This window comes from Taeniopygia guttata, chromosome 2 (assembly GCF_048771995.1).
Source record: "Taeniopygia guttata chromosome 2, bTaeGut7.mat, whole genome shotgun sequence".
NCBI lineage: Eukaryota > Metazoa > Chordata > Aves > Passeriformes > Estrildidae > Taeniopygia > Taeniopygia guttata.
Genome location: NC_133026.1, coordinates 41,592,313 through 41,618,620, shown reverse-complemented (window position 1 = coordinate 41,618,620; position 26,308 = coordinate 41,592,313). Strand labels below are relative to the sequence as shown.

At 38.8% G+C, this 26,308-nt stretch overlaps 1 protein-coding gene across 2 annotated transcripts in view; it reads right to left on the bottom strand.

The window, feature by feature from the left end:
- Window positions 1-1,477: 1,477 nt before the first annotated feature.
- CMTM8 (CKLF like MARVEL transmembrane domain containing 8) overlaps window positions 1,478-26,308 on the bottom strand; it is a 35,387-nt gene continuing 10,556 nt past the window's right edge. The window contains exons 2-4 of one of the 2 annotated variants that reach the window (XM_072925754.1): window positions 8,591-8,746; window positions 4,571-4,687; window positions 1,478-2,029 (exon numbers count right to left, since the gene is read on the bottom strand). In XM_072925754.1, the coding sequence (XP_072781855.1) occupies window positions 1,946-2,029; window positions 4,571-4,687; window positions 8,591-8,746 (357 nt within the window). In that variant the 3' untranslated portion in view covers window positions 1,478-1,945. Of the gene's footprint in view, window positions 2,030-4,570; window positions 4,688-8,572; window positions 8,747-26,308 lie in introns of both variants that reach the window. The other variant, XM_030265013.4, reaches the window with a different exon arrangement.

The following is a 26,308-nucleotide window of genomic DNA, read 5'->3' as shown; positions in this document are numbered from 1 at the left end:
TTAGGTAAACTGGACAAAACAGAACTTCCTCTTAGCTCTACTCCCTCTTACTGCCTCTGTCCACAAATGAGGTCTGGGTTATGAGTTTAGACCAAACCATTGCAGTTATTATAAAATCTCAAAATGTTTGTGCAAACATAGTCACATCCTTCGGAGCTGAAATAGATACATCAAATAACTATTAAGAAAGAATTTCTAGTACTACTGAAGCTTTTTGATGAGAAATCACTGATGAAATTTTAATTCTAGCTATATTTCTAATCACATTTTATTAGTTGGCACTTGGATCATTTCAATGCCTTTGACTCTTTTTATTCCCAGTGATGGAAAAGAGCATACAGTATTTTAATGATACATTCCATCTCTGTTGATAAAATGCAGAGTTGGTAGCCATTCTTCCTTCTCACAACTGGATAAATTTAGCAAGCAGCAGACAGCCTGACCTATGTTGTGTAGGCCAAGTGCAATTTGCAGACAAGTATAGGTTTTTAAATAATATCTTGGCTTCCCTTACACTGAAATCTTATGACTGACAGATAATCAAGAAGAAAACCATGTGATCAAGAAAGGAATTAGCTGTCTGCTGATAAATCTTCTGCAAGCACATATGTAAATAACCACACACCATTTAGCTACAAGGAGAAATAAAAAAGATTTTTTTAAGCAGTAAGGTTTCTCTGCTACCATATATTATCAACCAAATAAGCTTTTGAAGACTAGAAGGGAATCCAAATCTTCTTAATCCAAGAATAAAAGATTCACCAGTGGTTTTAAATGAGGAAAGCTTTAAATAACATCATAAAGTAATCACAACCTTTCACTCACCATGTAATTTCTGGGAAAAAAAATCCTTAGGTAATTTGTATTTGAAAGTAATTTTCAAAGGTATCTATTTTGAAAGTCATATTCTGTCATACTTCTGCTTGATTCAAAGTTATTTAAATAGGAGTACCAACTTCATTTGTTAAACTAACAAATTGCAGATGATGCCAGTAGACAGGAAAGGAGGGAGAAAATTCCTTGCTTGTAGCACTGGTGTCTTGACAATTCTTCTGTGGATTTAATCTTTGTATCATTTAATAGGATTTAAAGGCCCAGATTTTAATAAGAGAGAGTAATGGCCTAATCTGAGAAGAAAACCCAAACAATCATAGTCTGCTGAGAAACAAGAAGTGCTACCTTTAGCCAGAGATTTGTGATGCCCTCAGTAGGTTAAGCACCAGGCACTAAGGGGGTGTTGTCTGGGCTCCTGCTTTGGAACCTGTTGGATCTGAGAAACCTGTTAAGATAATGTGTTCCAGGCACAACATTTCTTCAGCTTTAGACCTGAGCCTCAGACCTACAGCAACAGGTTCCAAAAGCAACCTTGTGATGTGAGAAGCTGTTAGACTGTGCACACTGACAGGATCATCAGAATTCTTGGTAGTACATATTGTACTCTGAAAAAGAAAATAAAATAGCAACCTTCTACTCTCAGTTTACAAAACAGTTGGATCATTTATTGATTTATTTTTTAAACTTTCAGGTGGGGTTTTTTTTCTGCACAATGTCACTTTTTCATGCATAATAATGATACAATATCAATCTTAGTTTTGATAGCCTTCAGTATCAAAAGTAAAACTGTAACATTTAAAAAGTTACATTTCCATTCGTGGCACATTGTGTAAGACTTCTTTTCAGGTCTAGTAGTAACAACTATACAATGTCTAGAAAAATACTATGTTAATTTTAAAAGAAGCAGTATGAAATTTTATTATATAGTACAAAGTCAGGTTAAAAATGTCTCTAAAGATGGCGTTATTATAAATAATAAATTTATTTCAGTTTATATTGTGTCTATTCTAGGAGAAATGTTCAAAAATACCTCACCCCTCTTCCAAGTTTTTATAAAAAGTGAATAATCCTCAAGGTACTTTACACTACAGAATTCACTTTAACAAAGTATTTACTGCAAAGTTCGTGATCGCCAGGATATAAAGCTAAAATACGTATTTCCAGCATAGCAGGAGGTAACCACGAAGGCAAAGAACTGTTGAGAGAGAGGAAAAAATAGATTAGGAAATAAATATATTTGAGAGCACTGTAATTTCTAAGGAAAAAATGTAGTTATGGGACTTGGGAAAAAGGAAAATAGCAAGCTGACGAAAATGGCACATTCTCATCTCGTGCTTGTGTGGCCATGGCAGCCAACACTGTGTAAAATTAAGCTTATACCGTGCATGGATATATGGGCTTGGAGCAGATAAAACTTGACATATTTCAACTTTTTTTATAAATTCCTCCTTATACGGCCTCAGTATGGATTTTACAGATTGGACTGCCAACAATCTCAATACGTGCCACTTTTAGAGGCTGAGGAATTTTCTGTGGGACAATGTGAGCTCAAGCTAACACTCCTGCCCTGCTGCTGTGTTCCAGATATTGCCTACAGCCCCCCTGTTACCTCAGCATGGCACACAGTACCTCTGTTTGCTTACAGAGGAAGGCTGGATTCAAATGCAGGCCTAGATGTGTTCTCAAACAGCACTGCTGATTAGGTTACCAATACCAGAGATCTTCTGATGATGAATAAAGATATTCCAGTGTCAGCAACCACACTGTCATATTACTACGTTGTCAGAAATTGGTAGCATTATAAGCCTTCTATAGCAGGCTAGATTTATTTCACTTGTACTGGTAAAGTTCAATTCAGCACTAGTGCTTAAGTTCATGTTAATCACTGCATGTTGTTCAGAACAGACAATATTCAACATGGTCTTAATGAAAATACCACAATGTTTTGTGCTAGTAACTGAATCAAGTAAAGCTGCCACTGCAAATAAGATTAACACCACTTTTCTAAGAAGTGAGCAATGAGAGGACAAGAAGGAACAAACACAAATTACAGCACAGGAAATTTCAATTAGATGTTAGGAAAAAAAAAACCCCAACCCACAGTGTGAGTAATCAAACAGGCACACAGGATAGCCATGTTTGGAAATACTTAAATTCAAGTGGACAAGGCCTTGGTGGCCTGATATGAGTTAGCCCTGCTGTAGGAGTGGAGAGAGTTGGACCAGATGACGTCCAAGAAGTCCCTTCCAGCCTAAAAATATTTCATGATTCTACAGTTGTTCCTGGCTTATATGCCATCATTGGCATGGGTAGGCATTGCTGAGCATTAATCCAGGCAATCTAAGCCTTTTAACAGAGGGCTCTTGGTGAGCATTGTCTAGTGCAAATTTAATCTCTAACTCAAAAAAACTGTAGATGACTATGTAAAATCTTATTACAATAAAATACTGTAGCATTCTTCTTTTTCCAATTATTTTGTTTCTTATTAAATAAAAGCTCAATCTAAAATCTAACAGAATGACTATTGGGGATAGATTATTTGCTAAATCCTCTATCCAGGAAGCCCTTAATGGATTTTGAAAGCAGGAATCCACATTTAATAGTTTATTTAGACACTGTATTAGATAAACATTATTAGGAAGTATTAGAAGGGAATCCAAACCTCCCATGAGACACTGAACAGTCATGCATTTTGCATAAAACCTGAATCAGCATGGAAGCTTATCTAGCAGCAAGCAAGTTCCTGTCAGCTGCAGTGGCTGAGTAACAGATCTGCAGTTACAAACTGCCAAGAGGAGAAGACCCTGAACCACTGAAATGACAGGGATTTAATGATCCAATTCCCAGCACAAAAACAGAGCAGGTGTTCAAGTTCCTGTGTTCATGGCCATACAAAATAAGCTTAAGACAGGATTTCTGAATAGTCAGGAAAGGACAACTGCAGAGGCATGAACACTCAGTAATTTGGAATTCCTGTATGCAATTGAATTTGACTCCTGTTGCCACAACATGAAAGAAGTTCTTTTACAACTCCCTTAACTTTGCTAGGGAATGTGTTCAGCTAACTCAAAAAGTGACAAGGCTTTTTCTTTTCTGTTCCTTTTTTGTTTTAAGTTATTTTTTATCCATTTTGACTGTTTTGGATTTCTAAATCTAAGCACTAAGATAGTTATGTCAGACTAATTAGTGATTTCATCACGTTACATGATTTTTCACGCGTTGCCCTTGCAACAGGAAGATCATTGTGGAAATAGCAATAGCATTCCAGGGCTTTCCCAAGGTGCTGTGTGGACAATAGCTCAGCCCACAGAAAGCTGAATGCATCTTATGCATAAGTATGCAAGGTTAGCTGAGTTAGTTTAAACTGCTTTTGAACTTGTCCAAGTGCATTGGGGTGACTCGATGCTCACACAATCTTTTTTGTCTGCTCTGATGTGCAGGCTCTGACCTCAGCCAGAGAGCTGGTAATAAATGGGGGCAACGGAGGAGGAAGTCAGAGTGATCTTAAAAACATTACTGTCTTTTCTGATGTGACTGTTATCTGATGGAATTTCTAGTCACGTCTAAAAATTATTAACTAAATTACAGCTACTTATAGGTTTTGTGTATGACCTCTATCACTCTGCAGCTTTTCAAAATGCAGAACACCTGCAACTTCAACCCATACTTCCAACGAGCCTTCATTTACTGTAACTTTACCGGACATAGAACTGATTTAAACAAAAAATTAACTCACTGAAGAAGCTGCCCAGCTGTTGTAATTGTGACTGTCCAGATCTTTGGTAACTGAAGATGCATCTACAATGGCAGCAATGAGATACAAAACAAAGGCACTTCCATTAAAACACAGACCCTGTTGAAAAGACAAACATATGTCATTAATATGCACAGCCATTTGTTTTCCAACATGATGAAACTCTCTTCTGAAATACATTGAACACATGCAGTGTACACCAGAATTGTCATTCTTAACTATTTTTGCCTTCTTCCATGTTTCTATCTGTCAGATTAAAATGTAACTGCTTTGAAGATCCATAAACATTGAGCCATATTTTGGACAAACTGTTCTCTCCATCACACTAAATCCAGAAAAGTCTTAAAGTTGGTGTGCTGTGATTTTCCAGAAATGAAAATAAGGACTCAGTTTGGTTACAGCAATCTAAGGGTTAGGAAGTAAGAATATGACTCTACATGATAAAAAATAAAACAAAGAAACAAGACTAAATTGCACTTTGATTACATTTCTGATCTACACAAAGAAGGGAATCAATAACTCCTGGCATATGGAGAATGTTTATAAAGCTTTCAAAACTTTGTTTTCTACACTATTGAAGGACATAAAGAGAGTGACTTTTTTTTTCAGTGGTATTCTTCTATCTCTCAGTACCTTTCCCTTCTGTCTGTTTTTAGGCAAATCCAAGGAGGAGAACAATCTGACTGGACTACATGGGTCACCAAGACCCATGGCAGATGCATTTTCTTTAAAGAAGCAAAGTTAATGTCTCAGGGTACTTACATTTATTACTAAGAAATAAGCAAAGCAGATAACAATGACCTCACATAACCCTACAGAGAGCAAACAAAAAGTTTGTTTGGTTTTTGCATGTAAGGAAGAATAGGAAAGGAAGAAGAACAGATGTCTAAGAAGATGAAAGAGAAAAATGTATGAGGGTTTTTTTAAAGTATGTTATTTTAATACTTTGTCCTTTACTTTTTTACTATTTGGTCATGGAAGTTTCTTCTTATTAAAAAAAAAAAAAAGTTAAATCCCTTCAAACTCCACCCTGCTACTTGTCTAAGGTATACAAATTTGGTGCCATGTTTAGGTGGAATACCTCTGATATGCTTTGCATCTTGGTGCAAAGTTACCCAATTGCAGGAATGGATAACTCAATAGAGACCTGGTCTTCATGTACATAATCAGCTCCCTTCAGCTTCTGACCCCAGTTTTGCACTCTTAGACTGTCACACAAATATAACCTCTAAGTCTGTTGCTCTAGTTGCCTAAATGTTGCCATACTGGTGCAACTCCAACTTATTCATTCCCACTGTGTGTCCCAGTGGATGCTAGGAATTTATGCCAATTACCCACAATTTAATTCACTTTTCACCAGCTTTGGCAAAATCTAAAAAAAATCTGCAGCTCAAGAAGAGAAGTTAAGAAGGAACAGTGGAAATGATCCACTTATCCTTCTGCAGGGAACTGGGCTGGGCAGTGCCTCAGCACTCAGATGGAGTTCAAGGACTGGCACTTGAGATTTGAACCCCCACAAATGAGTGGGGGGTTCATCTCACCTATATCAATTTGTTTAATAAAAGGTACTACATCTATCCACAGATCTCACCCCTTGTTTTATCTGAGCAGAACAGCAATAAAATATCAAACTGTCAATTTTAGGATGAGATGCCAACAACTGGCAGGTTCTGGTGAACTTCTGTAAAGCACTGATTTAGAAACTCGAAATTTGATTACCTAGAGTATTTGTTGTAATTTTCAGATTTCCCATTCCAAAAAGACTCAATTACCCTGGAAAGCTATAAATCCCTGCAATATCTTGTCATGTAGAAAAAAGAAAAAAGCACATAATTTCTGCAAAGGGCTGCTCTGGGAAATAACACTGTTGGGGAAGATGGGATGCAGTGCAAGCTGATTGGGCCTTTGCTGCCAATATATTACTCAAACCAAATGGTTCATGCTAAATTACCATCTGCTTCTTAAATTCAAATTCACCAGATTTTAAAAGCTTCCATTGATTGTTTTAGCAAAAAACTTGCACTATGAAGGAGAGTCAGTTTTGAAGTACGTCTTTTGGGTTAATTTGCAGTAAAAGTAACTGCATCTTAAGCAATTTGGTAATGTGCTTAACCTGCAAAAAGTGCATTTATGACAGAGATGTCCAGATGTAATTTTGGATACTGTGTAAAATAGGAACAGTTTGAGCTAACAGTTGCCTAAGGAAGCAGAGAAATAACTGGCAGATACTGAAATTCAGGATTCTTTAGAGAATAGGGTAAAGGTGGGTGTAAACTCACTCAAAAAGGCGTGTGTCTTGCTCTTTCCTACAGAGACTTTAAAAGCACCTCTCTGAAAAGAGACTCAATGTTCCTCTTGGCCATACAGGAGCAGCAGAGGACCAATTCAAGGGCTGTTCCCAAAAGCTATTTTAATACCTTAGGGCAGAACAAGCTGGAACACAAGCATCTTTTATTTGTTTTGTATTTATTGTCTCTTTATATGACCCTTTTATATAAAAGGAGACTACCTTTTGGACTTATATTTATGTGCATCTACAGCATATTTGGAACTCAGAGCAAGAAATATACTCGAAATGAAATAGAAACAAATCAAATATTCCAGTTTGTCTACCACATAGATCAGGGGCAACTCATTTATGTGCAGTTGTCTCTTAATAGCATTCAGCTGATGAAAGAAGGGTAATGACCAAAGCTTTATTCAAATGGATATAAAGGTGCTTTCTCTTTGAATGTACTTTACTTACTTGTAATGCAATGTGTGGAAAAAAAACCCCACACCTTTAAATGTACTCAGACACATTACTGCTGTAATTGAAATAATCCAACATTTCTATAGCAGTGTTACAGCCTTAATGGTAATTGCTGGTTATGAAACTTGAAAATAGAGGAGCTATCTGAACACAATCCTGGTTGTTCTTATTAGTAATTGCTATAGCTGGCTATTTATTGCAGCAGCAAATGGGAACACTAAAAGCGAAGGGTATTCTAGTATTCAATTTTAGTCACATACACAATATAGCTGAAAACAAGCTGTTAGCAAAACAGAAGTCAAATACATTTCATCATAGAAATAACAGAATTCTAGTCAATAATATTTAACTGTTAAAAAAAAAAAGCCCAAAAAAACCCCCCAAAACCCACAAACCAGTATTCCACTGTATCCAACAAATATAAAGATAAAATTTATGGTGAATCTTAGATGGGTCACAAATAGCCAGTTGGCTGAAATGACAATGACTTTTAGGATCTACTACCCTGAAGACCAGGCTGTTATGCAAATGAGGTAAAAATACACTGTTGGGAGTTAGAGCTGGCCAGGTTTGCTCAAAAACCATAAAAACTGGATCTGCATTTTAAGTGCCTGTGAAATTTTTCTGTAATTACAGTAGCTGTTTATCTGATTTGCTTTAACTCTTGAGCTCAAAGCACAGGATTGCATGGTACATATTTTACATATATATAATTTTCAGCACCATTTTCACAGTAGACTACATATGGACTGTCAGAGTGTTGCAACCTCTGAATGATCCTTGCTTTAACTTCAGCAGAGGAAGACTCATGTTTTAAGAGCCCAAGTCCTGCTTCTAATGCATGGTGTTGATTCCAGTAGGGATTTCTGCTGTTTAAGCCATATGGCCAAGTCTGTTACCTCAGAGGCAGCAACAGACTCATTCTTCATGGACATAAGCACTACAGAGAGAAAAAGAGGTCACTGTGCATAAGTATCAGTCACACATATATTAAAAATCAAGACACTACATGAATCGCTGAACAAAATGGTTAAACATCATAGAAAAAGTGCTTTGAAAGTGTCCGAGTAGTATGAAAGTTAAACACTGCAGGTATGCAGCCACACAGTAATTAGGGAAAAATCTTCAAAGAGTACAAGTAGAGTTGGTTAAATATACATGTAGAATGCACCAATATTTTATTCTCTTCAAAACTCAGCAAATCTGGAACAACAAAGAATGGGTATATTTACCACCATGGTCCATGGCACCTGTGGGATCCTGGTGTAGGTCATTGTCATGTAGATGATCAGAAAGAAGACGGTAAGAACCCAGTAGAACACAGCTACAAACATTACCCAGCCAAAGGCTGGATAGAGAAAGTATTCTGTTCCAGCGATCAGGGTCCACACCAGCAGCCCCAATACCTGCAAAAGTTAGTGAGAAGAAAGAAAGCTGTTATACAGTTCTAGATCTCATACATTCATTCGAGGTCGAGGGGCAACAACACTGCTGTTCACATGAACCATTCAATGAGCTGAATGGGGATGCTGCACTGGCAAAATACTGATCTGACAAAAAAGTGGTTTTACTGTGGCAGGGTGTCACAAAGGAAAAGGCATCTTATCTGTTGATTTAGCTCAACCTTAACTACTTTGGAGCCATAGTTGCAGTGGTTTTACAGCTAGCTCCCAAAAGGTTTGATTATTGTAGCTTACTTGCTGATGTGCATGAATTCAAATACTGCTGTTTTGCTGCCAGCAGTGTCACTTTAGAAACAACAGCCTGTGAAAGACCACTGGGATCTTCAGGTTCTATCTGCCAAAATCACAGGTCACTTACTAGTTGGAGTCGAGCTCAGAATGTCCCACACCCGCTCTGTGGATTGGCAGACACCATAGACACAGAACAACTCCTAGACCTTACTGTAAAAGGTTGCAGTAAAATATCAACACCACTACAAGCTGTAACTCTAACTGGAAAAGAGCAAGTCAGATTGGGAATGTCATTATATTCCACAGCTCTTAAAACATCTCCCAGGTGACTTGACCCTAAGTAGCAGACAAGGACTCGCACTCAAGCAAAGTCCTCAAGCAAACCAGTCTGGGGGAAACACCTCCCTCCTGATGTGGCAATCTGTTCAGATCTAAGACATGAAAAAATACGTGAACATACTCCTCTCCAGTTTTCTCCAGTGTTAGGTGATCTCCAATGCATTAAAAGGAATGAGGAGCAAGCAAAACATTAGTCAAGTCACATGCTACAGGAAAAAAAAGTTGTGTGTTTTTCAAGTCGCCCAGCAATTAGAAAAATCTTGACCATAAAAAGAAAGTGATATTCTCTACCTTAAAAACAAGCAAACAAACCAAAAAGCAAAGTTCACTCCACCCACTTTATTAGACTCAGATGTGGGAACTAAAATTCCTGTATTTGCAACAAGGCGTAGCTGTTTCTGCTATCTGGACTATGGTGAAATTGCCTAGCAGTGAGAAATGGATTACAAAATTAAAGCAAACAGAGATGCATTTAACACATAAGAGACACAGTAGGACAGCCTAAAGAATCTTCTACCACAATATTCTATTCCAGCAGCAGTTAGTACCAGACACCTGAGGAAATACATTAAAGAACCGACCATGCAACAGTAATATTTCCTTGGACTACCTTCTCAGCTCTCAGGACTGTGCAGTGAAGGGACGTCCTGAGCTTGTGGTGATAGCTTTGTAATCAACAGACTCTGACAGCAGATGATGGTTTTGCTACAGCTTCATTTGCACAAGACCCGGTCCTATTCCCATGCAAGCTGCTGGCCATGGTCACATTTACTTCTCTATTGCAGAATTGAACATATATATACTGTTTAGAGATCTATCATTCATGTTTACAAGACAAATCCTTACTGTTGTAGAAAAGTTCCTTGTAATTGGTCCTCCTACCACCTTGCATCTTCAATTTTTATTTTATTTTGTCTTCAATTCATCCTCCAAATTGCCATACAAAATTAATTCAGCCCTCTACCATGTATTAACAGGAGATTCAGTGTATATTATTTGTACATTAATCTACATCTGCATCATGCATACAAGAAAGCACTGCACAAAATGTCTGTTTTATGATTTGCTTGGAGTTTTCTTTCTCTCTTAAGAGAGAAAGCATATAATGGTCTGTTTAAGAGCATTTTTCTCCCACCATTTTCACCAATCCACCAGTTTCTCTTCCACAGGAAGCTCTAGAACTGGCTCAGACTGGGATAAAAATTCCTGCCTTTCACAGCATACCAGGGGAGGGCAGCATTGCCTAGTAAGAACAGTACAAATAGCATTAAAGTGGAGATTTTAAAACACACTATTTTAATGCAGTTATCGGTTCAGCAACGCTTCCAATAGTTCATTTTAATTCTACTTCCAACAACGTTTTACTAATAGTAGCAATTCAGTTTAATAGCACCTCAAATTGCAAGAACTACCCACAATCAGATAAAGGCAACTCAATTTTAGTGTAACAAGTGTTTTAAGGCTAAACAATTTTGATAGACTGTTTAGCTAAAAAATACCACTTTTGTAGGATACAAAGTTGTTTTTCATTACACCCATACACTTTAATCCAAATTTAAATTAATAATCCAGAAATTATACTGATAAACAATTGATCTCGTGCTTGATAAATAATTATCGAAGGCAGATTTATCCTAGATCTGAGTATCTTACAAAATGTCAAGAAGAGAAATTTTGAAGGTGAGGAAAAAACTTAAATATCATTAAATACTCTGCTTATAAGTGTTGATTTTTAGAACACTTTTACTAGAGAAGTAGATTTTTCATGAAATGCACAAGACTATGAAAAATTTTTACTACTAAATGCAATAAGATTGATAGGGATACCTCAGTTTATATAATAAATTATTATTTGAAAGAGCAAAATCTTCACAAGCAGCAAATTATTAAAATTAGAAAGGAAAATTCTGAGGTTACACGAGACCACTAATCTTACGTAACCACACACTAAAGCTAGCAAGACACTCCCTAGAGCATCAGTATCCAGGTTGGGCCCTGTTTTTTCCAGCAGTATTCTAACTTGGAATTATCACCCCTCTTCCAAGATAATTTTAATATTTAGGTGGCTGTACACCTCACATGCATTCCAAAGAATTGCTTTTAATCCACATTTTTAGCTAGCTTGTATCAATGGCAGAATAACTCACCCAGGCAATTGAGATGCACCACAGATGTTACAGATTTATATTCTTAACTGGTTCCTGCATCGTAACTTTGATGGGTTGCATATTAGAGCACATTTGACATTTTCAGTTAGATCCAGATACTCTTACAGCATATTACTGGAGCTGACAGGCTAAAATAATATTTCAGACTTCTTGATTAGACTTGAAAAGGTCAGATCAGCTCATGGTCAACAATTCACTCTGTGTAGTTAAATGGTATGGCAAATGGTTTCGCTGCATATGTAAACATATGCAATAAATTGATTTAAAGTTCATACTGTCCGTCAACATCTACAAAATACCTCAGGAGCCAAAGGAATCCAGACATCTAGGCAAGCCTTCTGTGATTAGCTGGTATTCTCAGCATGCTAAATACCAAGATTGCTTTGGCAGTGTTAAACACCTGTCTCGTAATTTTCTGACTGTCCCTTACATGACAGGTTTGCTGTTCAACAGATCAGTACAAACTGGGTGACACTGCTGTATCTGCTGGAGCTGAGAATGCCACTTCTCCTACTGGTTTGGTATCACACCTCCCCACTGGGAGAAATTGGACTATATTCAAATGCCATCTCAAGGAGCATCCAGCATACAGAATCTGGCAAGTGAGTGATAGGCAAGCAATACTGGAAAGCCAAGATCAGCAACAGCTGCAGAGTGCCTACAGTAATTTAGCGAGCACAGAGGGTGCACAGCCACCTTCACTGCTCCAGGTCAGCTCTAAGACAAGGGTGAAAGCTCCACCCAGGAACTGGGGAAGGCCTGTATCTCATTATGACCAGGTAGGCTAGAGTGTATTAGTAATAGCTAAGTATTTGATTTTAATTTATGAGCAAGTCAGAATATACTTAATTAGAATTACAGGAACATATTGCTATTCTGGAAAAAATGAGCCAAAGAAAGGGGGAGGCAAAGGCATGAAGAAGGCCCAAGAAAATAATGCATTTTACCATTAATGTAGTAATGGATAAGAGGGGATGCTGGGTCCTAAGACTATAAGGGCCACCAACCAGGTCCAGTTTTTCAAGTCAGATGGGAATAGGGATGTCAATGCAAGATAAAGGCAAGCAGTTTTCTGTTGTTTATGGCAGGTTCTGATTTCAACTCAGACATTTATTTCGTGGTCATTTGGCTGCTGCTTGATCAGGTACCTCCATTACTAAAATGCATTAATATGTCAATGCACTAATGCATACTTCAGCAGCTGGCCGACACCATAAAAAGGAAGTAACTTGTTAGCAAAGTCCAACATTATTGGCTGTGCAGGTTTAAAATTAGATGCTTAATTACATCTTCAAACCCTTAAATAAATGCCATAATTCTTTTGTAGTGTTGAGAACTTCAAAAGTATGGATTATTTAGTCACTTTAAAAAAAAGGCTTTGTTGTTAGTACATGAGACACATCTTGTCTCGTATCACAAGTCAGCAGGTATAAAAGCAGGTGTGAGCTTGAATCTGTGTTTCCAGTTTTGCTTTTTAAAGCAGCTTAAAAACTGCAAAAGAAAATTTGTACTTGGAACTCGCATTTAAAAAGGCTATGATGTAATAACTCCTCTCCAGTGTACCAGGGTTTGGAACTCTCCAGCATTTCTCCTGAGTGGTTAACTCAGCAACACAGTTAAAAATGTGTATACATCCTTTCCACAATAAAAAAAAAAGTCTCATTGTAGCAGAACTGACAGGAAGAAAAATCCAAGGCTCACGTATTTAAAAAAAACCAAAAAAACAAAAAACCCCAAAAAAACCCTGGCATGTTTGCCAGAAGCTTTTTCTGTCTTTTATCCCAGAGATGCTTCCTGCAACCATAAGCACTGCAGGATTTATATGGCGTTGCTACTGGCACAGATGAAAAGGATGGCAGATGGATAGTAGAAGAGTTGTGCATTTGCAGCACGAATTGCCTCCTGTATGCAAAGCCACCTAAACATGGACAGCATCCAGCAAGGAGAAAGCAAGACATCTTGCCTCTTATTCCTAGCAAAGGAGATTTATGACTAGAAGACAGAGAGACCATTCTAAATTATTGCACATCATTATTTCTTTACTAAATCACAAGTTAGGAGCTACCTTAGCAGCAGCACAAGCAGCCTGTCAGTGTCTCAACCTCCATCCTTTTCTCCCTTGGCTACATACCAGGATGGTGGTGCTGGTGTGGTCTTTAAGCAGGAAAAAAAAGAGCGAGAAAAAGAGAATTTTCCCTCTACTTTTCCTGTAAAACATGTCCAGGACAGTCAGTCATAGGAACATGTAGATTTAATTGTATAATTTCCAGCTGGTTTTATTTTACAGATTTATTGATTTATTTGCAGATTATTTATAGATACAGAATTTCTTTTTTTTTTTTTGGTTTTTAATGTTTTTTGCCGCTCAGGCTAAATGGAGTAAATGTTTGCACTGCACTTTAAAAGTGTCTTTAAATCAGAATTTTTGTGCTCTCGCACATCATCCATGAAGTGTCATACAACAATTCTGCCTTCTGCCACTAGAGCGAGCACAATCATTGCTTTTTTCTTTAGGAAAGGGGCACTTGGCCCAGCAGTAACATCAGGGCAATTTCCATTCAATGCAACCCCTGCAAATCGAAAAGGACCACTCAAAATAAGCTATATATATATGTGTGTATAAATCTTTCACTAGGGTAATTCCAAATTTGAGTGTCTTCCCAAAGCAACTTTAACAGGTTCACTTCCATAGCAGGTACAATAGCAACATCAACTGCAGGTTTATTCACAAACTAGTCAAAATAAAAACACTTGATGTGTTTAACTTAAAAATAAAGAGTATAAGAAAAAATAAGGTGAAAGCCTGTAATTGCTGGATAAATCAAACATCAATCCAGAGTAAAATACAAAATATAAAAATCTTATTTCTGCTGCAGTCAGAGAAAAGGTGATGAGCATGTTTTTTGAAACACTGAAAGATTCAAACTTCAGATATTTCTATTTACACTGAATAAAGGTGCAAAGATGAGGAAATTCAAAAATATTTTTCAGCTACAGTTTTTAGAGATATACGAACCTCGCTTAAGTGTCTTTGAAATTTCAAGGGCCATGTGAATGTGCTCTGGAACAGTCTAATCAATATATTGCCTTACCCTACTGCTTCTCTTTGCCAGTTTCAAACATTTTTTTTTCAAACACCAAACATTACAATGAGCTGACATCAGCCACTCACTAGTTTCCCCTCCTCATTAGATTTTTCAGGGCTTTGCCTTGATAGAAAAAAAATTTAAAATCCACAGTGCTCGCAGAAGCACGCCACTGGTCATACTGGACATACCAATTTTATAATTTGCAGAGTACAACCTTTAGCATCAAACTTAGGCAGCAGCTACAAGTCTCAAGTCTCTCCTAGCTTTGAAAACACTTTTGCCTAATAAAAGCCCAAAATTCAGTCTCTTCTACTTTCCCAGAATTTCTAAAAATTGCCTGAATACCTGTTTAATTACTTTCAAGTGACCAGTTTCAGTGTTGACTCTTCCCGCTGGTCTTCAAGATGTGTGCCGTGCTCTTGGCTGTGTGGCAGCACCAGCACACATCCCTCACTACAGGCTAAATGGGCTTGAAATAGTGGCAATATTGATCATTGCTTCAGAGAACCACCCCCTGACAGAGCCGTTGTTTAGGATAGAATTCCTAAGAAGGAAAACTGCTGGAAGCAGCACGTGCCAAAATATGTTCTGGAAATATGTTCTCATCAAAGACTGTACTCTCTTACCCCAGAGTTAATCCAAATCCTATGACAGGTCAGAAAACCTCCTGACCCAAGATTGAAATGGGTCAAAGCCTTCTGGCAGACAGTTCATTCAATAGGGAACACACCTATTCCGGAATGAGACTTCAGACAAAGCCCTTCAAGGGCTGACAGACCTCTGCTGCCTTTCCCACAGCTCCACTGTGGGAAGTCCTTCCACACCCACCTCAAACCCCCCAGAAAGAGCCCAGGAGCACCACTGCCTAAAAGACTGGGGACCAGACCTCCTGATGTGTGAGCCAGTAAAGAAAGTCCAGTCCTGGTGTTCAGATGGTGATGCTTATTATCCAGACCAGCCATACAGCGAGGATGCACTTAACTACCATGGCATGTGTAAATAAGGGCATCAGCTTGCACTTCCAAAAGGAGTCACACTGGGAGGCAGAGCCTGCACTCAGGAGTGCCCAAGAAACTACAAAGTCTCATTGGGAAGAGCGGAGAGAGGCAGGCGTGCAAGTGAGAAACTTTTTTTTCCTCATCAGAATGTGCACTGCTCAGGCATAAAGATAACAGCACCTGGGCAAAATGCAGCAGCACACCCAATTTCATGTCACCTTAATAATCTACCACCTACTAAAAAGGTGTAAATCACAAAGGTACTCCTCCACTGCAGTCCATGCATGAGGAGTCTTCTGTGATACGGTGCTCTGGCTCATTGCATCTGGTATCCCAGAAAAATAACCTAGGGAGTCAGTAAGGAAATCGTGCTGTCCGTGCCAGCAGCACATTACAGGTTGCTTCACCTGAGAAATATGCATGGAATGTGTGAGACCAGAGTTGTAAGGAGGTAGCTTATATTAAAAAAAACAACAGATGTTTTCTGGAAAACACAGACATGCTACATCAAAATTATGAAATCACTGCAACAGATTTCTTACAGTTTCTCAGGAAGCTCTATTAGTAACTAAAGGCAGAGTAGTGGATATTCAGAAGGTAAATAAGCAACAAGTTTGTTCAGCTTGTAAATTTTGTTCATGTCATCAAAATGTTACAATGGAAGATTAGAAACTCTTAGGAAAAAAATAAAAGTAATACAAACCTCTACTAATGAGAGAATAACAGAGTGCTTTATAAATCAGTGGTGTACCCACACATTGAGTCTGTTCATCCCTTCCATTTACAAAATGATTCTGTTGGATTATTCAAGGCACAGAGAACAACTCCTACAAGAAAAGAAAATTAAACCTGGAAAAAAAGACAGATCCAATTTTCTGTTGAAGACTGAAGGAGGATATGACAGAAGTCTGCAGAACATCAAGTGGCACAAGGAGGGGAGCAAGGAGTAGAGCAGGACTTGCAACACAAGAAGCATCCTGCTGAAATTATCACACAAAAAGATGAAAAGCAAACAGAATGAAATGGTCTTTAAAAACAAAACAAAATCAAAAAGAAGAAAAAATCCCCACAGTAAATGAGCAAATCACAGAATGCCATAGGAAACATCATACACACTCCGGGTCAGACCTGTCTATATATATTATATACATGATAGGATAGTCAGCAATCTTCAGCACTGGAAACTCCTAAATGTGCAGGTTGAAGTTAGAAAACCATAAAGAGAAGAAAAGCTTACAGTACATACTCCTTCTTACACTCTCCCCTAAGTTTTCAGTATCAGTGACTATTAGAGACTGAGCTAAACAAACCACTGACTAGATCCATTACTTCTGGTTTTAACTTGCCTTCCTTTCCTGCAACCCTGGCAAACAAGGACTGGAAGATGTAGAAGTGTTAATAGAATAGGATGAGATGATTACATGCCACATCAATATACAATCTGTTTCTAAAGCAGAATTACAACAAATAATCTCAAGCAACTGTGAAGAATCTGGCTTGAATTATATCATAATGAAATTTATCTTCTCAGTAGAGTGGAGGTTGATCATTAACTGGACATTAAAATGTGTACAAAGCATGAAAATTGGTCCTTGTCCCAGGGCACTTTCCACATTAAATGCTCTGGAGTTTGAGGGCTGCATTCAGGAGAACAGTTCTGTTTATCCATGCCTGTAAATTCTAACTCAACCTTGTGTTTTGCCTGGGGATCTGCACACATGGAGTAATTTATATAGGTTACTGTACACTATGCATACATTAACTTGGTATCACAGTGCTACCCATCATTTCATCTACAAAAAGGCAGCAGAAGACAGCCTTGTCTGTGCCCATCCCGTTCTCTAGGCTGAAAGAAGTGCCCTGATGCAGAATACACTGAGATGGGCAGCAGAAAGACCTGCAAGCTCAGAGCTGCTGCAGCTGGCTGGGACCACACTGTGCTATCAGTGGCTCCATCAGGGCCACAGTGTAAATAAAGAGGGGTGGTACAAAACGCTACTGGAGACAAGCAGCCCGACCTTAGCAGCACTTACCTCTCTGGAAGGTGACACAGTGCAAGGCAATGACCTCCATAGTGCTCAGTCTCTAAAGGTCGACAAGAGCATCTAAACACCAAGGAGGGGAGACTGCCTGGCTCTTATCCAACAATCCCGAGGGATGCTACTGAAAAGAATGCTGCTGCCACTCCCTTTTCCTTCCACTTCAGCAAGGCCTGGCCGTGGCAGGGGTTTCTCCCACCACCTAGAATTTCCTAGAGAGAAACACTGTGATATTGTGCAGAAATGCTTGTTGATTCCAAATTCACTGCCTCCTCCCAGCCCTGTCAGGAAACCGTGAAGTGGTACTGCTACAGCAAACATTGCAGTATCATGGAGCTGGCAATTACTCACTGGAATTGCTGCTACATTTTGCTCTTCAGCAGCAGAGAAAGGAGAATGCAAAGATAGCACATTAGAATAAAATAAAAAATAATCTGCCTTTTCAGTTACTTTCTGAGCAAATTTTCATTTAACCACGCCTTTGAGTAGGAATTCTAAAGCAGACAATTACAAAGCAGAATAGTCACATAGAGACACAGAAAGCACAGGATATGTATTTCTTTGTTTCCTAGTGACTGCTTTTGTGCAGCCTCTAGAGGTGATGGCTTTTTTGAGGAAAAACTTGAAGATTCAGTACAAACACCTTCAGATATAAAAGAAGCAATTAAATTCCATATTCCAAGAATTTTTCCTTTTCAAAAATCTGCTTATAAATCAAGATTGGTGAAACTAAAAGCCTGAATTATTTTTTTCTTTAACGTCCTAATATTAATACATTTTGGAGTTCTGAGTAGAAGCTGTAACTGATTTGTTTGAGAATTAACACTCAATTTAGTCCTCTAAACAGCCCTGTCCCCATAGAGGCAGTAGAGAGGTAAAAATAAATCCTATGTGACCCACATGAGATCCAGGGGCAATTTACTGTGTTGATTTGTGAGGAGACCTATCATTGCACTCATACAATGCCAAATTATTTAATTAATTTAAATTTTAGGTCTTCATTCTATAAAATTATCTGTAGATTTGAGAGCTCCCATTTGTCAGGAACATCAGCTACTTGGTAGAAGAACATAAAAGAGCTTGCAGTGCTTCTTTGAGGCAATTTAAAATTAAAAAAAAAAGAAAGAAGAAGAAAAAGGAAAACCACATTAGCAAGGTTTTTGAATTCTTGTTTTAAGACTTGAAGCTAAGATTTGGAAAAAGGAAGTAGCTTCCTCACATTCACCAAGAATGTCAGATGATGGTGAATTTCACATCTCTTCTTAAGACAGAAAGGACTTCCAGAGTAGAGCTGCTGTTTAACTCTGGGATAGTTGCCCCCATCTACCTCAGGAGCTTGGGTGGGGCAGACGAAAAGCTCAACATATTCCTTTTCCTTTCCACAAATGCAGTGACTGGTTCACAAACATATGAGAGTTTTCCTGGCTTTCAAGCCAAACAGTAAAGGTATATTTCTGGAGGTGAAGACCATGGTATAGCCCTTGAGTTCTGAATACTATCTCTCCTTTATAAAGCACTTATACAAACTAAATGTGCAGGCTTAACCTGCTGTGTTCACTGAATACAATGTTTGTTTCTTGCTTTTGGGAAGTGCATTGTGAGTAAATGATTGTCCTTGTACAGAAAAACTAGGAAAAAAATGCAGTAACTGTCTGTAATCTCATTTAATTTTTCTTTTATTATTTAAACTGGAAAAGGGCAGCAGCAGGCTCTGAGTTCAAAAAATACAGGGCCATTTGTGTCTGTCTGAATGTGTCTTCCCCAGTGTGGCTATTTACTATTTTTTTTTATTACTACAACTACTAGTGTTTCTTAATGGAGCATGATGGCAGGAAGGATTTGTTCTTCTGATCTAATAAAATCATGTAACATAAAAAGTCTTCCCTAACCTTCATATTGCCTCTTCTACGGACATACAAACTCTTCCTTTGAAAGAAGTTTTGCAGCACTCTATTGTCCTTCTTCCCATCTCCCCCGAAGGGACATAGTTCCAGAGAGTAGAAAAATACCAGCTTCTCAATAAATGACTATGATTTTGTAAGCTACTTTTAACATTTGGTGAATGCGAAGTACACATGCACAAAGAAAAAAAGTAATTTTGCCATCATTTTTACATTAATAAGGTGAACTATTTTTAAAGAATTCCTAACACTGGTTACCTATGAATTATAACTAATTATTTATGTAGTTCACTTTGTTTAAATGGTGTCTACAAGAGAACAATGCTGTATACAGCTGCTTTATTAATAATGTCACTGGCTCTTTGTTGCTATTTTTACATCTCCATCTTCCTGTTAGGCCATTTAAATAGTGATGCCTAAAATTAGCAGCCATGCAGCATTGCTTCACAAGGCTTAGCTGCTACATTAAAATAGGAACCTTATTACTTCTCTGGGAATGACTTTTATTTTGCCCAATAGCTAAGATACAAAGTCATAAAGCCAGATATGATGCAATGGAAGATTCAAAGGGAGTACCTGCTATGAAAAGCTATTGCTGCATTCTTCATCCATTTAAACAGGAGGAAACCCTTAACTGCTCATTCAAAAAAACCTTTAGACTGAAAATATCTTTTAATTTCCACAGCTAAAAACTGCAAAGATTGATTTCATACAATACAGATTTTTTTCTTGCTGTGAGACAGAATCTTCTAGTCATCAAAAGTTGAAACAATTCCCCTTGCCTAACAAACAGAGGAGAAAATAAGATGATAAAGAGATTAGAAAAGAAGTCAGCATTCAGATCTGGTTTTGTCTGCCAATTTAGAAGTTTATTGTATCTCTTGTCTACTTCTATATGGAGTCACAGGTATAATAATCCAGCCCTAAAGACTATGATTCACATTTTTAGGTAAAGATTAAGGATTTTACAAAGACTGATTCACATGTTGTAGAAGCACCTCAATGAAAAATCCTTTTTCATCTCTGGCAAAATTACTTCCTTTCCTGAGTACACTTAGCAATAACAATACAGAAGAACTGCATGCCTATAAATATTTAACACTTGCATATGTTGTTCTGGAGGCATTTATGTTCAAAGACTTCACTGTCAGAAAGGACCATTTTGGCCATATTGCCAATGGCATAAAGATTTCAACTTACAACATGCTTTTTGGAAAGAGATGACACCTTGGCAGAGACGTTGCACTGATAAAATTCATCCTGTCTCTAAAAAAAGCTGCCATAGTGTCTACTGCTTTCATTGATGAAAAACTCCAGCCCCATTTCTCATCTGAATTTTTCTGAAGTCAGTTTCAAGTCATGTCCTTTTCTGAAATGTCCATCTGTCACCAATATATCAAAGATAACTTTGAACTAAGGGTCATATACAAAATTGTTGACAAGATACAACTGAACAAGAGATAATCACAAAAACTAGCATAGCTTCTGGCAACAAGCTACATTGGGTTTTTAAATTCTGCTTTATCTTTATTCTTTTTGTGGTAGTAGTAGAAAGAGTTGACTTTGAAGGAATCAAGAACAAATCCAGAATTAAGTTTTCAACAGAGGCTATTTAGTCTTGTTATCACTGTTCCACATTAAATGCTTTGTAGAGATGTTTAGGGTACTAAAGCAACTTTAGGATGAAGAATTATATTCAAGTGAAAATATTAATGCCAAATAAAAAAAAAAATTAATTGGCCAAACAAGTAAAACAACTCTACACATCAGTCACTCTTTTAGAGAACTCCTTTTTCTCAAGCTCCATAACTTTATTTTCAAGGTTCTGAAGAAAAAAGTCTACAAGCCTGAAGGACTTCCCACAGCCTGTCTGCTTGCCATAATAAATACTCAAGCAGTGCATACAGCATAAAAGAACAAAGTCAAAAGGTCTGTAGAATACCCGACACTCGAAATTCAAACTACCAAAGTCATAAATTAAGTATACATGCCTGTTTGTGGGGCAGGGTATTAATGTTCTCCAACTGCTTCAATGGGCCTTATGTAAACAAAGAACAGAACAACTGGTGACAAATGCCAGCTTTCTTTGCAAAAAAATAAAGGTCTCCAATCAAGGAAAAAAAAAACCTCAATCCATTGGCTTATCCAGATTTAAATATGTGAGCAGAAATGATTTAATGTCCCTCAGATGTTTGCTCTGCTTTTGTGCCAGAGGTTAATGCCCTGCAAGGGTGACTGCAGACAAAGCTGCTTCTCAGTTACTGCACTCTAATGCTCAGTGTATTTGAGGTAAACAAATCACTGGTTTGTGGTATCACCACAGGCTAGAATGTGAACTGCAGTGAACAGCAAGGCATGGAGACCTTGTCAGCTGTCTGCATTTATGAGCTATCAGCCTGAAACCAGAAATTCTGTATTTGCCTCCCATAATGCATAAACACAGAAATGCCAAGAGACACTGCATTTGCTCATGCTTCACTGTCCCCACAATACAGCTAATATATTTTGGGTTTTTCCCAATACAGCTCACAGATGTCAGAATGGCTACAAACTAAAGGGATTACTATGGATTAATGAATCTTGTATGCCTAAAAGTGTTTAGAGCAATTACACCTCATAGTGGTAAGGTATTTCCCACACATTCTCCTTCCAGCTCCTCTGTCAGCAGGTCGGTTTCCACGGGGAGACAAGCATGTTGTTAGATGGAAAGCTGGTACAACCCCCAAATGGATCTAGCAAAGTGTGCCCTCTGTCCTAGCCCAGGCTAGAACTTTGTTCTAAATTTCAGGGAAATCTCCTCAGCACAACATCAAACTGTTGGACTGAGATAGCACTGCTTGCTCTCCATGCCGTCCAACCTCCACCCATCCCCTGCACTGCCAAAGCCCAGAGAGCAGACCAGGACACCAGAACACAACACTGTCTCAGCTTCATGCACGGACTAAGCTGCGAGAAGGGAGGACAAGGCTCCCACAGCATCGACCACCGGCTGACAAGAAAGGCAGATAAATGGAGGGCAGTCACCTTGTCAGACTCCACCACCAAACAGCTTACGAGTTAACCACCACTGCTGCACTCAGGTCCCAGCTCCAGCTGAGGGGACTGACTGGGTCAGCTGCTGGGGCGGGGCAGGCAGCTGAAAGTACCAATATCCGAAAGTGCAGCCACTGGTTTGTCAAAGGCTATCGGCATCGGAGCTGCCGTTCATGAGCAGCAAGCGATGCAGCATACACGCCAAGGTTATGGGGAGGAGAGCTCTAGGTAAGGTAGCAACAGCCAAGTTGCTGAAGGATTACAGCCACAGTGAGAGTGTGCTCTGCACTCGCTTTGGGGGAAAAACACTTTGAAAATATCTTTGACAGCACACAAGCTTTTTGAATAAAAAGCCTCCATGTCACTGTGCAAGCTTACAGCTTGCCCTTCCCACCCAAACGGTTCTTCTGAAAAACCCAAGCCTTTTCCTGCAGTGTTGTTTATATTATAGCATCCCAATATACACAATCAACTAAATTATATTTACTTAGCTAACTTCCACACCTTTTCCCCTTAGTATTTCCTCAGATTTGGATAACAGCTTTCTTCTGCTCAATATTTTCTTCTCTAGAATGACAATAGTGCAGCTACAATAAAGAGGTGTTACCAGGCTTTTGTTCAAGTGTTCTTTGTTGAGTATTTCAGCTATTTACTGCCCTCTCAGAAGTTCCTGTTTTCCCACTGAGGGGGGAAGGGAAAGCCTGTACAATGACATGACAGCTTTTTGTTCACAAAGTCTGTGTGCAGTCAGAGATGCTTAGCACATTTTCCCTGCAAAGCCTGATATTACTAGTTTTAAATTAAAAAGGGAAAAAAAATCTTAAAATAACTTCTAAAAAATTATACATATATCTAAAAAAGTAGTACTTTGCACATATCCCTTTATTCAAGCTATGAAATATTGCTATATCAAAATGCCTACAATCCACACATATTGAAAACTCAGCCCACTATGATGAAATGTGCACAAACACAGAGGCATGTAGTGCAATCCCCTACTGCAAACAATATTACAGGTCTTAGCACATAAAACCAAGAAATGAAAAAGGAATTAGGGCACTGAAAGACATCGCAAGCTGGGAGTTTTGCTAGCTTACACAAAGGGAAAAGGAAGAGCACAGCATGCACAGCATTTTGTCTTTGATACAGGAAAAGGCATATATCATTTGATAATCCAGTGATAAGGCAGGACAGCTATGGGACAAACCCATCTATTGTAGTGAATAAACAAATTTATATGAATAGTTGTGATGCTGAGCTGTTTTGATACATAGGATTTAATAGAATCATGATGTAGATGTAAAAAAAAGATCAGTGTTTCATTACAAAATAAGCTATCTCTTGTACTGTGGGATACATTAACTATAGGGAGCTTTGAAGAAATACATAAATTAGGCAATTAGGTTATAAAAGAGCATGTCCAAGCAATGGATCTGAACAGCTTCCCCTTTCATCATCTATCAGCTAGATGTTCAAGCCAAAGAAACTGTGCACAAGAAACAGGTAGTGTGACAGGGAATTTTTGGGGTAACCTTGGTACCAAGTGGGTTAACCGTGCCTTTTATTCTCCCAAAGCCAATTTTAGCACAACAGGTCAACACAAAAATGGTAAAAGCTGTTAATTAGGCTCCTCCTAATCTAAATCTAATTTGACAATGAGTGCTCCATGCAGGGGTATTGGAGAGGAAAGGTCTTAAGGGAGGTGATCTCTTTTACCAGACTAATCCATGCCCCTGGCAGAAGAAACCAGGGGGGAAATTTCTGGGCATACCCTTTTCTTCAGCGCTGAACGGAAGCAACAGCAGAGCCGCCCTTCACCAAACGCTAACAAGAGGATAGGAAACGACTCTCGGAAAGGAGCTACTGGTCCTGAGGAGTCTGACAAACAATGCCAGCGCTGATTAGAGCATACAGACCTCACAGTAGGTCGGCTTTCATGTTCTCTTCATTTCGTGTGCAGACTCATCAGGATGACTTGAAATCAATGGGACATTCACAACAGGTTTTAGAGTATCAAGAACTGATTCATTATAACCTTCTCTTCATAACAATATTGTTTGTGTACATTAGATCTTAATCTGATTTTGTTCCCATCAACTCATCTGGACTGTATTTGCACCAGTTGTCAGGGTCATCTTCTTGCTTGTGTACATTGTCCATGTAATATGTAATCTACAGAAACACCTACCAACACAAGTCAAAATTAAGTGTTCTTTTTAAATTCATGTCTCCATCTTTTTTTTTTTTTTAACTGAGATCTAAATTGAAGAGGCATTTTGAAATTAAGCTCAGTTTTTGGAGTGAAAAATACTTCAGGCATAGTATAGTGTGGGTTGGGTTTGTTTGTGAGGTTTTGAGGGGGAGAGGGATTTTTTGTTTGGTTTGTGTTTTTTCTTCCCCCCCAGCCCTGCCAAGACTAATATTCCCCTGTGCAGCTCAATAAGAAAGTGAAAATTAGATGTAACCAAGCTTAGAGAATTCCTTTTCATTTATGACTCTGTACTCAGTTTAACTTTAACTTGAGCTGGTAAAACACTTTACAAGAGACCCCGTCTCACCTTTAACACATTATCTTGACTTGCTTACTTCAGGCAAACATTTGCTAGATAGTTGTCTGTTACTGCATAAAGAGAACATCAAGTTCTTTGTACAAGCGTCTGGTCACGTCTCACGATTGCCAAAGTCTAGGAAGAAATCCCCAGTTTGAAAAAACTGCTTGGAAACCTCATTCTGGGTAAGATTCCTACCATTTTTACTGAAAAGTTAAACAAAGAATCCTTTCAATATACCAAATGGAACAATGAAAACCTAGTAAAATATGAGCTGTTTATCACTGTTTCACTCATGGCAAGTTTCATCATTAAATTACAGATCCACACGCCTGCATTGTATGTTCAAGATTTTTTTACACATCTTTACATGGATGCTCATGTTTCAAACAGAAAGAACACCACAAGAGAAGCCAGCTCTTTAGGTAGGTCATTACTTTCCTCTTGCACACTGCCTTTTAAAGTTAAGTCCCAGCAATATAAGAATGTACTTGTAGAGTTGTGTTTGCACTGTATATCCCCTCATAATGGTTTATCCCTCCATATCCCCTCTTTGTAGCTGTTTGGTTCATCCCAGCTTTCCCATCAGTACCTGTATGTCCATCAAACCCCAACCCATCCCCCTGTCTCCTCCCAGGTGATGTGTCCATCACCTGGTGACCCTTCCCCTTTGTCCAGACCCTTCTCCCAGGGTCACCAGGTAACTGGACCCTGGCTGGGACTCCTCCCTCACCCCCTCCTCAGTGGTCACTCTGAGGCCTTGCCCCCCGAGAGCCACTCCCATGTCCTTCCCCCTTTGGCTGCACGGGTTTCCCTGCCCCCTATATCTGGCTGCTCCGGGCTGGGACACTCTCTCTTGCTCTGGATGCCCTTCGAGGTCAGGTGTGGCCTGGGATCTTCCCAGGCCCTCATTAAACTTTGGAACTAATCCTGAGGGAGAGCGCCTCTTTCCTTTGCTTGTGGGACCAGCTCATCTTTGGACTCACGTGGGAGCTTCTCCAAGCCCCCCGGGATCCAAGGAGAAGTTCCTTCCCTCTGCCCGCCTCACCCCAACTGCCCAGCTGGCCGGGCTCCACAGGGGATCTGTTCCTGTGGATTCGAGGAGGAGACGCAGCATGTACTCAAAAGAGTAAAATAAGGATTGTGGTTTTCCAAAAC